The sequence below is a fragment of the Scomber scombrus genome, chromosome 22 (assembly GCF_963691925.1).
Source record: "Scomber scombrus chromosome 22, fScoSco1.1, whole genome shotgun sequence".
Lineage (NCBI taxonomy): Eukaryota > Metazoa > Chordata > Actinopteri > Scombriformes > Scombridae > Scomber > Scomber scombrus.
This window is the reverse complement of record NC_084991.1, coordinates 24,406,703-24,422,866: the sequence shown is the minus strand read 5'-3', so window position 1 is coordinate 24,422,866 and position 16,164 is coordinate 24,406,703. Positions and strand designations below refer to the sequence as shown.

The 16,164-nt window shown below is 43.5% G+C and overlaps 1 protein-coding gene across 1 annotated transcript in view; it reads right to left on the bottom strand.

The window, feature by feature from the left end:
• Positions 1-8,053: 8,053 nt before the first annotated feature.
• LOC134004368 (UPF0606 protein KIAA1549-like) overlaps positions 8,054-16,164 on the bottom strand; it is a 22,916-nt gene continuing 14,805 nt past the window's right edge. The window contains 7 exon segments of the mRNA XM_062443599.1: positions 8,054-8,278; positions 10,416-10,570; positions 10,908-11,035; positions 11,112-11,164; positions 11,254-11,547; positions 13,880-14,015; positions 14,097-14,332. Of these exon segments, the coding sequence (XP_062299583.1) occupies positions 8,054-8,278; positions 10,416-10,570; positions 10,908-11,035; positions 11,112-11,164; positions 11,254-11,547; positions 13,880-14,015; positions 14,097-14,332 (1,227 nt within the window).

Here is a 16,164-nt window from a genome sequence, read left to right as displayed (position 1 = left end):
TCGGACCTGCTGGCACTGATCTCAGGTGCTTTCACATTAAACTAACTTTTCCTTCAGGCTCTGTTTCCTGCAGCAGCTTCACTGAGTTACCTGGTGGCTCCTCCCCTGGTCTGGGTCTCAGCTCACCTGGTCCGGGTCTCAGTGGAGCTGCGTGTCGGAGCCGAGCCGAGACGGAAACAGGAATGTGGTTTGACTCGCAGCTTTATGGAAGTTCATTCCTGACAAACTACTGACTGTCAGTAAAGGTCTGAAAACATTTGATCAGTTTTAACTTCCGATTTCAGGTTAGAACCAAACACCAGAGCTAGCTGTTAGCTGCTAGCTGCTAGCTGTTAGCTGTTAGCTGCTAGCTGTTAGCTGCTAGCTGCTAGCTGTTAGCTGCTAGCTGTTAGCTGCTAGCTTAGATCACATGTTAAACCCTGCAGCCCTGAACCATGAACCAGGATCAGTTCATTAGTACCTGTGTCTCATTCACACCGTTACTGATACCACGTTATCATCTCCTGTTAATATTTAGTTTCCAATAGTCTGAGCACAGACGGTAAATGTTAATATTTTCTTTTAGTTTGTTTAATTAAGATTAATCAGGTTCAAACTTTGTGGTAATAAAATCTTGAACTATGTTTTTGGGGCTCTGAGGATGTTGGAGGGTTAGGTACTATGGGCTCTGAGCATGTTGGAGGGTTAGGTACTATGGGCTCTGAGCATGTTGGAGGGTTAGGGTTAGGTACTATGGGCTCTGAGCATGTTGGAGGGTTAGGTACTATGGGCTCTGAGCATGTTGGAGGGTTAAGGTTAGGTACTATGGGCTCTGAGCTTGTTGGAGGGTTAGGGTTAGGTACTATGGGCTCTGAGCATGTTGGAGGGTTAGGTACTATGGGCTCTGAGCATGTTGGAGGGTTAGGGTTAGGTACTATGGGCTCTGAGCATGTTGGAGGGTTAGGTACTATGGGCTCTGAGCTTGTTGGAGGGTTAGGTACTATGGGCTCTGAGCATGTTGGAGGGTTAGGTACTATGGGCTCTGAGCTTGTTGGAGGGTTAGGTACTATGGGCTCTGAGCATGTTGGAGGGTTAGGTACTTTGGGCTCTGAGCATGTTGGAGGGTTAGGTACTATGGGCTCTGAGCATGTTGGAGGGTTAGGTACTATGGGCTCTGAGCATGTTGGAGGGTTAGGGTTAGGTACTATGGGCTCTGAGCATGTTGGAGGGTTAGGTACTATGGGCTCTGAGCATGTTGGAGGGTTAGGTACTATGGGCTCTGAGCATGTTGGAGGGTTAGGGTTAGGTACTATGGGCTCTGAGCTTGTTGGAGGGTTAGGTACTATGGGCTCTGAGCATGTTGGAGGGTTAGGTACTATGGGCTCTGAGCTTGTTGGAGGGTTAGGTACTATGGGCTCTGAGCTTGTTGGAGGGTTAGGGTTAGGTACTATGGGCTCTGAGCTTGTTGGAGGGTTAGGTACTATGGGCTCTGAGCATGTTGGAGGGTTAGGTACTATGGGCTCTGAGCTTGTTGGAGGGTTAGGGTTAGGTACTATGGGCTCTGAGCATGTTGGAGGGTTAGGTACTATGGGCTCTGAGCATGTTGGAGGGTTAGGGTTAGGTACTATGGGCTCTGAGCTTGTTGGAGGGTTAGGTACTATGGGCTCTGAGCATGTTGGAGGGTTAGGGTTAGGTACTATGGGCTCTGAGCATGTTGGAGGGTTAGGTACTATGGGCTCTGAGCATGTTGGAGGGTTAGGTACTATGGGCTCTGAGCATGTTGGAGGGTTAGGTACTATGGGCTCTGAGCATGTTGGAGGGTTAGGTACTATGGGCTCTGAGCATGTTGGAGGGTTAGGTACTATGGGCTCTGAGCATGTTGGAGGGTTAGGGTTAGGTACTATGGGCTCTGAGCATGTTGGAGGGTTAGGTACTATGGGCTCTGAGCATGTTGGAGGGTTAGGTACTATGGGCTCTGAGCATGTTGGAGGGTTAGGGTTAGGTACTATGGGCTCTGAGCATGTTGGAGGGTTAGGTACTATGGGCTCTGAGCATGTTGGAGGGTTAGGGTTAGGTACTATGGGCTCTGAGCATGTTGGAGGGTTAGGGTTAGGTACTATGGGCTCTGAGCATGTTGGAGGGTTAGGTACTATGGGCTCTGAGCTTGTTGGAGGGTTAGGTACTATGGGCTCTGAGCATGTTGGAGGGTTAGGTACTATGGGCTCTGAGCATGTTGGAGGGTTAGGTACTATGGGCTCTGAGCTTGTTGGAGGGTTAGGTACTATGGGCTCTGAGCATGTTGGAGGGTTAGGGTTAGGTACTATGGGCTCTGAGCTTGTTGGAGGGTTAGGGTTAGGTACTATGGGCTCTGAGCATGTTGGAGGGTTAGGTACTATGGGCTCTGAGCATGTTGGAGGGTTAGGTACTATGGGCTCTGAGCATGTTGGAGGGTTAGGTACTATGGGCTCTGAGCTTGTTGGAGGGTTAGGTACTATGGGCTCTGAGCTTGTTGGAGGGTTAGGTACTATGGGCTCTGAGCATGTTGGAGGGTTAGGTACTATGGGCTCTGAGCTTGTTGGAGGGTTAGGGTTAGGTACTATGGGCTCTGAGCTTGTTGGAGGGTTAGGGTTAGGTACTATGGGCTCTGAGCTTGTTGGAGGGTTAGGGTTAGGTACTATGGGCTCTGAGCTTGTTGGAGGGTTAGGTACTATGGGCTCTGAGCATGTTGGAGGGTTAGGTACTATGGGCTCTGAGCTTGTTGGAGGGTTAGGTACTATGGGCTCTGAGCATGTTGGAGGGTTAGGTACTATGGGCTCTGAGCTTGTTGGAGGGTTAGGTACTATGGGCTCTGAGCTTGTTGGAGGGTTAGGGTTAGGTACTATGGGCTCTGAGCTTGTTGGAGGGTTAGGTACTATGGGCTCTGAGCTTGTTGGAGGGTTAGGGTTAGGTACTATGGGCTCTGAGCATGTTGGAGGGTTAGGTACTATGGGCTCTGAGCTTGTTGGAGGGTTAGGGTTAGGTACTATGGGCTCTGAGCATGTTGGAGGGTTAGGTACTTTGGGCTCTGAGCATGTTGGAGGGTTAGGTACTATGGGCTCTGAGCATGTTGGAGGGTTAGGTACTATGGGCTCTGAGCATGTTGGAGGGTTAGGTACTATGGGCTCTGAGCATGTTGGAGGGTTAGGTACTATGGGCTCTGAGCATGTTGGAGGGTTAGGTACTTTGGGCTCTGAGCATGTTGGAGGGTTAGGTACTATGGGCTCTGAGCTTGTTGGAGGGTTAGGTACTATGGGCTCTGAGCATGTTGGAGGGTTAGGTACTATGGGCTCTGAGCTTGTTGGAGGGTTAGGTACTATGGGCTCTGAGCATGTTGGAGGGTTAGGTACTATGGGCTCTGAGCATGTTGGAGGGTTAGGGTTAGGTACTATGGGCTCTGAGCATGTTGGAGGGTTAGGTACTATGGGCTCTGAGCTTGTTGGAGGGTTAGGGTTAGGTACTATGGGCTCTGAGCTTGTTGGAGGGTTAGGTACTATGGGCTCTGAGCTTGTTGGAGGGTTAGGGTTAGGTACTATGGGCTCTGAGCTTGTTGGAGGGTTAGGTACTATGGGCTCTGAGCTTGTTGGAGGGTTAGGGTTAGGTACTATGGGCTCTGAGCATGTTGGAGGGTTAGGGTTAGGTACTATGGGCTCTGAGCTTGTTGGAGGGTTAGGTACTATGGGCTCTGAGCATGTTGGAGGGTTAGGTACTATGGGCTCTGAGCATGTTGGAGGGTTAGGTACTATGGGCTCTGAGCATGTTGGAGGGTTAGGGTTAGGTACTATGGGCTCTGAGCATGTTGGAGGGTTAGGTACTTTGGGCTCTGAGCATGTTGGAGGGTTAGGTACTATGGGCTCTGAGCATGTTGGAGGGTTAGGTACTATGGGCTCTGAGCATGTTGGAGGGTTAGGGTTAGGTACTATGGGCTCTGAGCATGTTGGAGGGTTAGGTACTATGGGCTCTGAGCATGTTGGAGGGTTAGGTACTATGGGCTCTGAGCATGTTGGAGGGTTAGGTACTATGGGCTCTGAGCATGTTGGAGGGTTAGGTACTATGGGCTCTGAGCTTGTTGGAGGGTTAGGTACTATGGGCTCTGAGCTTGTTGGAGGGTTAGGTACTATGGGCTCTGAGCTTGTTGGAGGGTTAGGTACTATGGGCTCTGAGCATGTTGGAGGGTTAGGCTTAGGTACTTTGGGCTCTGAGCATGTTGGAGGGTTAGGTACTATGGGCTCTGAGCATGTTGGAGGGTTAGGTACTATGGGCTCTGAGCATGTTGGAGGGTTAGGTACTATGGGCTCTGAGCTTGTTGGAGGGTTAGGTACTATGGGCTCTGAGCTTGTTGGAGGGTTAGGTACTATGGGCTCTGAGCATGTTGGAGGGTTAGGTACTATGGGCTCTGAGCTTGTTGGAGGGTTAGGTACTATGGGCTCTGAGCTTGTTGGAGGGTTAGGTACTATGGGCTCTGAGCATGTTGGAGGGTTAGGTACTATGGGCTCTGAGCATGTTGGAGGGTTAGGTACTATGGGCTCTGAGCATGTTGGAGGGTTAGGTACTATGGGCTCTGAGCATGTTGGAGGGTTAGGGTTAGGTACTATGGGCTCTGAGCATGTTGGAGGGTTAGGGTTAGGTACTATGGGCTCTGAGCTTGTTGGAGGGTTAGGTACTATGGGCTCTGAGCATGTTGGAGGGTTAGGCTTAGGTACTTTGGGCTCTGAGCATGTTGGAGTCAGCTGGTCTGTCAGGAATAAAGATCCACAGCTGCTAGAATCTCAACGATCACAGATCTAGAAAACACAGAATCTGAAACTCTAGAAAACATTGAAGGAAACATTCAGGAGCAGTTTGTGAAGCTGCAGCAGCTTCTGTCTCTGTGTGTGAAGCGACTCTGAATTAGCACCATGTGATCCTGCAGGCGCCGCCCTGTGACTGACAGGTGCTAGGTCCAATCAGAACGTCTCAGCCGGTAAAGACTTCTGGTCCAGAGGATGTTGGCGGCAGAACTTTGAGTCCATTCAGCAACAATCACAGATAAAATATTTTCTATATAATGTTTTGTATTAAACACCAGACCGACTGGAACCATCTTCATTTACATCCAAACAAGAAATCCCTTCCAAGAAAAACAAAGAAAACTTTATGAAGTTTTTTTTCTACTGTGTTGGATGATGGTGGATTTATGGCACTGTGACATTAATCATCCTTTGCTCATTCTTAATTTGATGTGGGAACTTTTTTAAACTTTGTTTTTAACATCTTTTAGCAGCATGCTAACATTAACATCACGTAGAGCTAAAAACCTCAAACTTAGTGGAACATGCTGAAGAAGAGCAGAAACAAACAGCCACTCACAGAGGGGGGGGGCAGGGGGGGCAGAGAGGGGGGCAGAGAGGGGGGGGGGCAGAGAGGAGGGCACCAGCCTGTACAACCAGCACATGAACACTAATGTCTAATTTATGCTTCTGTGTCGGAACGACGGCGTAGCCTGACGTGCACCTCCAAAAAATCCTAACTACGCGTCACGGCAACGCCGACCGCAAGGGCTGTGATTGGTCCGCTCAAACAGGTATGTGTTTTCTGTTATTAGCGCACATAGCACAATGCTACATGCTACTGTGACCGGAAGATAAACAAGGATACGGAAATGACTCCTCTGAAACCACACACACCCCCTAGCGGCATGGCGGTGAATTGCAGAGCAACGCGTTCCCTCGACGCAGAACTATGAAAGGTCAACGACGGCGTCGCTACGGCGCAGAAGCATAACTTAGCCTTAAGGCCTGTCTGCTTCCACAGAGTCCGCCTGGACTTCACTCTCAACATATTTAATAGTATAATGATTTAATGATTATATAAAGAACAGAAAACTCCTATTATAATAATGAACTCTGATATTGCACGTATATTAATTACACTCGGGCCTAAAATCTGCTTAACTAGAAAGATAAAGTTTAGTTTTTGATCAAATTATAAGAAACTTTACTGTTTATAACCATTAACAAACAAATAGGGTCATAATTACAGCTGGGTATCAATCAGTACCAAGTAGTATAGAAACCATAAATGCCTGACCCTGACCCTGACCCTGACCCTGACCCTGACCCTGGCCCTGGCAGCTCCCCTAACTGGATTTCTTTCTTTAAGGTAAACATTCAACATTCAGACAGTGGAATTGTTAGAGCAGCGGGCCTGTGGCTGTCTGGTTCCGATGGTTCCGATGGTGAGGCCCATGGATCAGGCCCATGGATCAGGCCTGTGGATCTGTCCTGTAAACAGTTTTAAACTGGTATGAATGGCTGGTGTCCCAACTCTCCCACCCTCACAAACAAACATTGAACCCACCTGTCTGCCCACAGATTGATGGATAGCAACGAATCAGCGATGAACTTGCTCCACATGGAGAAAATAACTTGATATTAAAGCGATGCGTCAGCGTTAATTCTTTTCCACCGATACAGAACACACGAGCAGCTACGCTAAGCAACATCAACGCCGGCTCTACATCTACAGCCAGCTCTAACACAAGAGGGAACAACCATAGAACAGTAGTTTGGTCTTTTTTTGATCAAAATAAAGCATTTTAAGATACTTTCATATATAAGCAATAAAAAAAGTAACATCTCAATACTCCGATAATAACTCTGACATTAATATTGTGCTCATTGGGATTCTATCGCGTTACATATATTTATATTTATATTTTATAGCTATATATATCTATATCTATATCATTCTTCCTGTTTGCGTCCCCATGATGTAGGAACTGCCTCCTCCAGCTGTCGACAGTGCAAAGGCCTCACTGATATGGGTTATGAATGGAGACCTGATCCCCGGGGCTGGGGGGGGGGGGGGGGTGGAAGGCAATGAGAGAAACTGTATGAGGCTGACGGTTAGCACCACAGAAGGTCAGGAGGGACGATCCGAAACTGAGTCCATTATTCACTCATTCATTAATCCCTATTTAAATGACCCTAACCCATAATTTACTGAGTGGAGAGCAGATCATCACTTTGCCCAACGGTTGTTTTCACATCTATAAAATGTGGAGCGTTGCATTGTGGGATTGTTATGGACACAACTTTTTTCATTCTTTGTGGACATTTTAAGGTTCTAGATAGTGGAGATATTTCCACACTCAGCATTTGGACACTATAAATAAAATGGCAGAGGGTAGATTTAGTGTTCTGTATAGTAAATCATTTCAGCCAAGATCTCTAAGAGGGACAATCCACTCCAGAGGTCCAGGAGGAATGGTCCTCTCCAGAGGTTCAGGAGGAATGGTCCTCTCCAGAGGTCCAGGAGGAATGGTCCTCTCCAGAGGTCCAGGAGGAATGGTCCACTCCAGAGGTCCAGGAGGAATGGTCCTCTCCAGAGGTTCAGGAGGAATGGTCCTCTCCAGAGGTTCAGGAGGAATGGTCCTCCAGAGGTTCAGGAGGAATGGTCCTCTCCAGAGGTTCAGGAGGAATGGTCCTCTCCAGAGGTTCAGGAGGAATGGTCCTCTCCAGAGGTCCAGGAGGAATGGTCCACTCCAGAGGTCCAGGAGGAATGGTCCTCTCCAGAGGTTCAGGAGGAATGGTCCTCTCCAGAGGTTCAGGAGGAATGGTCCTCTCCAGAGGTTCAGGAGGAATGGTCCTCTCCAGAGGTTCAGGAGGAATGGTCCTCCAGAGGTTCAGGAGGAATGGTCCTCTCCAGAGGTTCAGGAGGAATGGTCCTCTCCAGAGGTTCAGGAGGAATGGTCCTCTCCAGAGGTTCAGGAGGAATGGTCCTCTCCAGAGGTTCAGTAAGGATGATCCATGATGGACTCCAGGAAGCACTTGAATGAAACACTGAGCTGAAAGATGAAAGACGGACAGACGGGACCCTGTAAAGTACCGGAGTCTTTCAGTCAAGAAACTTTGTCCATTTTTCAGAAATGGATTGTGGTCCAGAGTTATTTTGGGTCTAGTGGCACTGATGAAGATCACCTTAAGAAAGTCCAGACTGTGGATCAGTTAGATTTAGGGTTTCAGTCCAGTCCTGATCCAAACTGGGTCAGACCAGTCTAAGGGTAGCTGGTCACTGCTGCCTGTTTCTGGGCCAGACGTCTCAGCTCCTCCCTGATAGCCTTGATAAGAGAGGCGGAGGTGTGAGCGGAGGGTGAGGCGTCCTCCGGTGGATACTCTGGAGTCGGTGAGGTCAGGAGAAGCGGTGGAGCCGAAGGGTCCCGCAACGAGGAGCTGGGCATCTGGAACACCGAGGATGAGGAGAACTCAGGAAACGACAGCACCTGTGTGGACAGAAGAGAGCAGGGGTCAGGTTAGGGTCAACTATAACCCATGCTGGGTCAGGTTAGGGTCAACTATAACCCATGCTGGGTCAGGTTAGGGTCAACTATAACCCAGGCTGGGTCAGGTTAGGGTCAACTATAACCCAGGCTGGGTCAGGTTAGGGTCAACTATAACCCATGCTGGGTCAGGTTAGGGTCAACTATAACCCATGCTGGGTCAGGTTAGGGTCAACTATAACCCATGCTGGGTCAGGTTAGGGTCAACTATAACCCATGCTGGGTCAGCTTAGGGTCAACTATAACCCATGCTGGGTCAGGTTAGGGTCAACTATAACCCAGGCTGGGTCAGGTTAGGGTCAACTATAACCATGCTGGGTCAGCTTAGGGTCAACTATAACCCATGCTGGGTCAGGTTAGGGTCAACTATAACCCATGCTGGGTCAGGTTAGGGTCAACTATAACCCATGCTGGGTCAGCTTAGGGTCAACTATAACCCATGCTGGGTCAGGTTAGGGTCAACTATAACCCAGGCTGGGTCAGGTTAGGGTCAACTATAACCCATGCTGGGTCAGCTTAGGGTCAACTATAACCCATGCTGGGTCAGGTTAGGGTCAACTATAACCCATGCTGGGTCAGGTTAGGGTCAACTATAACCCAGGCTGGGTCAGGTTAGGGTCAACTATAACCCAGGCTGGGTCAGGTTAGGGTCAACTATAACCCATGCTGGGTCAGCTTAGGGTCAACTATAACCCATGCTGGGTCAGGTTAGGGTCAACTATAACCCATGCTGGGTCAGGTTAGGGTCAACTATAACCATGCTGGGTCAGGTTAGGGTCAACTATAACCCATGCTGGGTCAGGTTAGGGTCAACTATAACCCATGCTGGGTCAGGTTAGGGTCAACTATAACCCATGCTGGGTCAGGTTAGGGTCAACTATAACCCAGGCTGGGTCAGGTTAGGGTCAACTATAACCCAGGCTGGGTCAGGTTAGGGTCAACTATAACCCATGCTGGGTCAGGTTAGGGTCAACTATAACCCAGGCTGGGTCAGGTTAGGGTCAACTATAACCCAGGCTGGGTCAGGTTAGGGTCAACTATAACCCATGCTGGGTCAGCTTAGGGTCAACTATAACCCATGCTGGGTCAGGTTAGGGTCAACTATAACCCAGGCTGGGTCAGGTTAGGGTCAACTATAACCCATGCTGGGTCAGCTTAGGGTCAACTATAACCCATGCTGGGTCAGGTTAGGGTCAACTATAACCCATGCTGGGTCAGGTTAGGGTCAACTATAACCCAGGCTGGGTCAGGTTAGGGTCAACTATAACCCAGGCTGGGTCAGGTTAGGGTCAACTATAACCCATGCTGGGTCAGCTTAGGGTCAACTATAACCCATGCTGGGTCAGGTTAGGGTCAACTATAACCCATGCTGGGTCAGGTTAGGGTCAACTATAACCATGCTGGGTCAGGTTAGGGTCAACTATAACCCATGCTGGGTCAGGTTAGGGTCAACTATAACCCATGCTGGGTCAGGTTAGGGTCAACTATAACCCATGCTGGGTCAGGTTAGGGTCAACTATAACCCAGGCTGGGTCAGGTTAGGGTCAACTATAACCCAGGCTGGGTCAGGTTAGGGTCAACTATAACCCATGCTGGGTCAGGTTAGGGTCAACTATAACCCAGGCTGGGTCAGGTTAGGGTCAACTATAACCCAGGCTGGGTCAGGTTAGGGTCAACTATAACCCATGCTGGGTCAGCTTAGGGTCAACTATAACCCATGCTGGGTCAGGTTAGGGTCAACTATAACCCATGCTGGGTCAGGTTAGGGTCAACTATAACCATGCTGGGTCAGGTTAGGGTCAACTATAACCCAGGCTGGGTCAGGTTAGGGTCAACTATAACCCATGCTGGGTCAGGTTAGGGTCAACTATAACCATGCTGGGTCAGGTTAGGGTCAACTATAACCCATGCTGGGTCAGGTTAGGGTCAACTATAACCCATGCTGGGTCAGGTTAGGGTCAACTATAACCCATGCTGGGTCAGGTTAGGGTCAACTATAACGCATGCTGGGTCAGGTTAGGGTCAACTATAACTCAGGGTGGACATGTAGCTGTAAAGAGGAATATAGAAGTGGACTCACACTCTCTCTGCTGGCCCCTGGTCTGGACAGATCCTGGTCTGTGTGTTGCTGGTTCCAGCTGGAGCCGGTGGGACCCGACATGCTGCGACCCACTCCGGGGTACGCACCGATCTGGCTTGACAAACCCACCTGGGTCAGGTGGTGGAGCTGCGCACCTGAAGGTCAGGAACAGGACCAATGTTTCACATATTCAGTCGACTGAAGTTCTTTCATTATTTACACGACATCACCTCAGCGACCCGTTTGGACCTTTAAAGCCTCTGAGAGACTAACCCTAACCCTTCTGATCTCTTTGAATCCATGCCTCCATTAGACGGTGATAGTTAAGGGTGAACCCAAACCAGGAGAGACCTGGAGTAATGTGGTGCTGTTAGTCTGTGTTTAATAATCAGCTGCTGTGACCTACGAACTCTAAATAAAGTTAATGAACTGGAGTCAGATGCCTGCTGCTGGTTTGGCTTAGGGTCACATGTAGGTTTATCCCGACTGTACCTGTGCTGCCCCCTACAGGCCGGGGTCTGGAGGAAGAGGGGGGGTCCTCGTACTGCCCCCTGTTGGAGTAGACTGACTCCTGCAGCTGGTCTCCAGTAGAAACGTACCCTCCTGAGCCGAGGCCCTGCCTGGATAAAACACACAGAGAATCAGTCCCGGTTCAGGGTTTGGGATCGGCCTGCCGGACCTGGTGTGTGTACTGACCTCTGCAGCAGACCCTGCACCGAGGTGGGGGACATGCCCAGCTCTGCGTATCTCTACGGGAACAAGAGAAGGACAAAATGAAAAGTGAACATGGAGACATGGCCAAAGCAAAAAGGCCTCAGCTGCAGGGCAACACACTCACTGCAGAGAAGGGGCTGTGAGAGGGGGCAGCTGGGTAAGAGCCCCACTGCCGGCCCCGGGGCCGGGCCTGGGGGGAGGGGCTAGGCAGGGCGGGGCTTACCCCGCTCAGCCCGGCGCTGCCCTGCGAGGACGGGGACACCAGGGCGAAGGCGTCGTCCAGGAGGGAGTGCATCTGCTGCCGAGCCTCTTCAATGGAGGGCTGGGGGGGCATGTAGGGGGGCGGGGCGGGGGCGGAGTCAAACACCTCATCAGTTGGGGAGGGGCTGCCGTGGTCTGGAGGCAGGTCCGGGTCCGACTGTGGGACAGAAGAATAAACCCAGATCCCAGTCAGCGGTCCATATGAACAGTGAAGAGGTTTTCCTCTCTGTCATCATTTCTCCTGAAGATACTTTTATATATTTATATATTAATATATTAATATAATTATATATTTATATATTTATACTTTTATATATTTATATATTTATACTTTATATATTTATACTTTTATATATTTATATATTTATACTTTATATATTTATACTTTTATATATTTATATATTTATATATTTATACTTTTATATATTTATATATTTATATATTTATACTTTTATATATTTATATATTTATATAATTATATATTTATATATTTATACTTTTATATATTTATATATTTATATAATTATATATTTATATATTTATATATTTATACTTTTATATATTTATATATTAATATAATTATATATTTATATATTTATACTTTTATATATTTATATATTAATATATTAATATAATTATATATTCATATATTTATATATTTATATATTTATACTTTTATATATTTATATATTTATATAATTATATATTTATATATTTATATATTTATACTTTTATATATTTATATATTTATATAATTATATATTTATATATTTATACTTTTATATATTTATATATTTATATATTTATACTTTTATATATTTATACTTTTATATATTTATACTTTATATATTTATACTTTTATATATTTATATATTTATACTTTATATATTTATACTTTTATATATTTATATATTTATATATTTATACTTTTATATATTTATATATTTATACTTTTATATATTTATATATTTATATATTTATATAATTATATATTTATATATTTATACTTTTATATATTTATATATTTATATAATTATATATTTATATATTTATACTTTTATATATTTATATATTTATATAATTATATATTTATATATTTATATATTTATACTTTTATATATTTATATAATTATATATTTATATATTTATACTTTTATATATTTATATATTTATATAATTATATATTTATATATTTATATATTTATACTTTTATATATTTATATATTTATACTTTTATATATTTATATATTTATATATTTATACTTTTATATATTTATATATTTATATATTTATACTTTTATATATTTATATATTTATATATTTATACTTTTGTATATTTATATATTTATATATTTATACTTTTATATATTTATATATTTATACTTTTATATATTTATACTTTTATATATTTATATATTTATATATTTATACTTTATATATTTATACTTTTATATATTTATATATTTATATATTTATACTTTTATATATTTATATATTTATATATTTATACTTTTATATATTTATATATTTATATATTTATACTTTTATATATTTATATATTTATACTTTTATATATTTATATATTTATATATTTATACTTTTATATATTTATATATTTATACTTTTATATATTTATATATTTATATATTTATACTTTTATATATTTATATATTTATATATTTATATATTTATACTTTTATACATTTATATATTTATATTTTTTATATCACTCTGAGCTTCACTGCTGAATCCTGCAGGTTTTTAACTTCATGTTCACTTAAAGGAACCCTGACCTCTCTGACCTCTGACCTCTGACCTCTATCACAGCTTTAGGGCAGAAATGTGACCCTAAAATATCCATAAATACTTCACTGATCCTTTTTAAGACCTGCAGGAAGGTAATGAAGGAGGTTCCCAGAGCAGGAACACCTCACATAGACACTGAGTTAGAAGCTGTGGTTGATCTAATAATGGTCAGTATGAACAGGAGGAATCATTACAGTAAACATGATGAAGGGATCTTCTAATGGTCAGTATGAACAGGAGGAATCATTACAGTAAACATGATGAAGGGATCTTCTAATGGTCAGTATGAACAGGAGGAATCATTACAGTAAACATTATGAAGGGATCTTCTAATGGTCAGTATGAACAGGAGGAATCATTACAGTAAACATGATGAAGGGATCTTCTAATGGTCAGTATGAACAGGAGGAATCATTACAGTAAACATGATGAAGGGATCTTCTAATGGTCAGTATGAACAGGAGGAATCATTACAGTAAACATTATGAAGGGATCTTCTAATGGTCAGTATGAACAGGAGGAATCATTACAGTAAACATGATGAAGGGATCTTCTAATGGTCAGTATGAACAGGAAGGAAAACATACTTCATGTTACTTTGGTTTAAAACTTTAAATCTATGAACTGCTCCTTTAGTAAAGTTCCTAATAAGAACGTTTCAGTCTGTTGGTTGTTATTCTCACCATGTAGGCCACGTTGTTGAGTCCTGGGTATTTCCTGTAGGTGGCGCTGTGGTCTGTGAGCAGCCGGTCTCGGTCTGTATCAGGAAGGCTTCCTGGTCCGGGCTGAGTCCGGCGGCCCCGAGGAGAGCGCCTCCCTCTGGAAGAACAACACACACACATATTCAGCAGCTGCTCTGAGGTCATGTGATGTGTGACCGAGCCGCTCGGGTGTTCTGACCTCCTCCTGGAGTCGGTGGGGGTGGGGGGGGAGTGGGTGTCGCCCTGCAGGATGCAGTCCATGTGGTCGTGGGCGGAGCTGTAGAGGCGCTGGGCCACCTCGCTCTGCACCGGCCCGTCTCCAAACGCATCCATGATGTCATCCATGGAGGGAAAGTCACACTGACCCCGCCTCTTAGCACGCAGACGCAGTTTGTTCCTGTGATGCTCGATCTCTGATTTATGACGCAGCGCCACCTGCAGGACATCATGGGTTACAGTAAAGTACTGCAGTATTATAGTGATGTAGTATGCAGTATTACAGTAAAGTACTGCAGTATTATAGTGATGTAGTATGCAGTATTACAGTAAAAGTACTGCAGTATTATGAGTGATGTAGTATGCAGTATTACAGTAAAAGTACTGCAGTATTATAGTGATGTAGTATGCAGTATTACAGTAAAAGTACTGCAGTATTATAGTGATGTAGTATGCAGTATTACAGTAAAGTACTGCAGTATTATAGTGATGTAGTATGCAGTATTACAGTAAAGTACTGCAGTATTATAGTGATGTAGTATGCAGTATTACAGTAAAAGTACTGCAGTATTATGAGTGATGTAGTATGCAGTATTACAGTAAAAGTACTGCAGTATTATAGTGATGTAGTATGCAGTATTACAGTAAAAGTACTGCAGTATTATAGTGATGTAGTATGCAGTATTACAGTAAAGTACTGCAGTATTATAGTGATGTAGTATGCAGTATTACAGTAAAAGTACTGCAGTATTATAGTGATGTAGTATGCAGTATTACAGTAAAAGTACTGCAGTATTATAGTGATGTAGTATGCAGTATTACAGTAAAAGTACTGCAGTATTATGAGTGATGTAGTATGCAGTATTACAGTAAAAGTACTGCAGTATTATGAGTGATGTAGTATGCAGTATTACAGTAAAAGTACTGCAGTATTATAGTGATGTAGTATGCAGTATTACAGTAAAAGTACTGCAGTATTATAGTGATGTAGTATGCAGTATTACAGTAAAAGTACTGCAGTATTATGAGCGATGTAGTATGCAGTATTACAGTAAAAGTACTGCAGTATTATGAGTGATGTAGTATGCAGTATTACAGTAAAAGTACTGCAGTATTATAGTGATGTAGTATGCAGTATTACAGTAAAAGTACTGCAGTATTATGAGTGATGTAGTATGCAGTATTACAGTAAAGTACTGCGTATTATGAGTGATGTATGCAGTATTACATAAAGTACGCAGTATTATGAGTGATGTAGTATGCAGTATTACAGTAAAAGTACTGCAGTATTATAGTGATGTAGTATGCAGTATTACAGTAAAAGTACTGCAGTATTATAGTGATGTAGTATGCAGTATTACAGTAAAAGTACTGCAGTATTATAGTGATGTAGTATTGCAGTATTACAGTAAAAGTACTGCAGTATTATAGTGATGTAGTATGCAGTATTACAGTAAAAGTACTGCAGTATTATAGTGATGTAGTATGCAGTATTACAGTTAAAAGTACTGCAGTATTATAGTGATGTAGTATGCAGTATTACAGTAAGAAGTACTGCAGTATTATGAGCGATGTAGTATAGCAGTATTACAGTAAAAGTACTGCAGTATTATAGTGATGTAGTATGCAGTATTACAAGTAAAAGTACTGCAGTATTATAGTGATGTAGTATGCAGTATTACAGTAAAAGTACTGCAGTATTATGAGTGATGTAGTATGCAGTATTACAGTAAAAGTACTGCAGTATTATGAGTGATGTAGTATGCAGTATTACAGTAAAAGTACTGCAGTATTATAGTGATGTAGTATGCAGTATTACAGTAAAAGTACTGCCAGTATTATAGTGATGTAGTATGCAGTATTACAGTAAAAGTACTGCAGTATTATAGTGATGTAGTAATGCAGTATTACAGTAAAAGTACTGCAGTATTATAGTGATGTAGTATGCAGTATTACAGTAAAAAGTACTGCAGTATTATAGTGATGTAGTATGCAGTATTACAGTAAAAGTACTGCAGTATTATAGTGAAGTTGGTTAGTGATGCAGTATT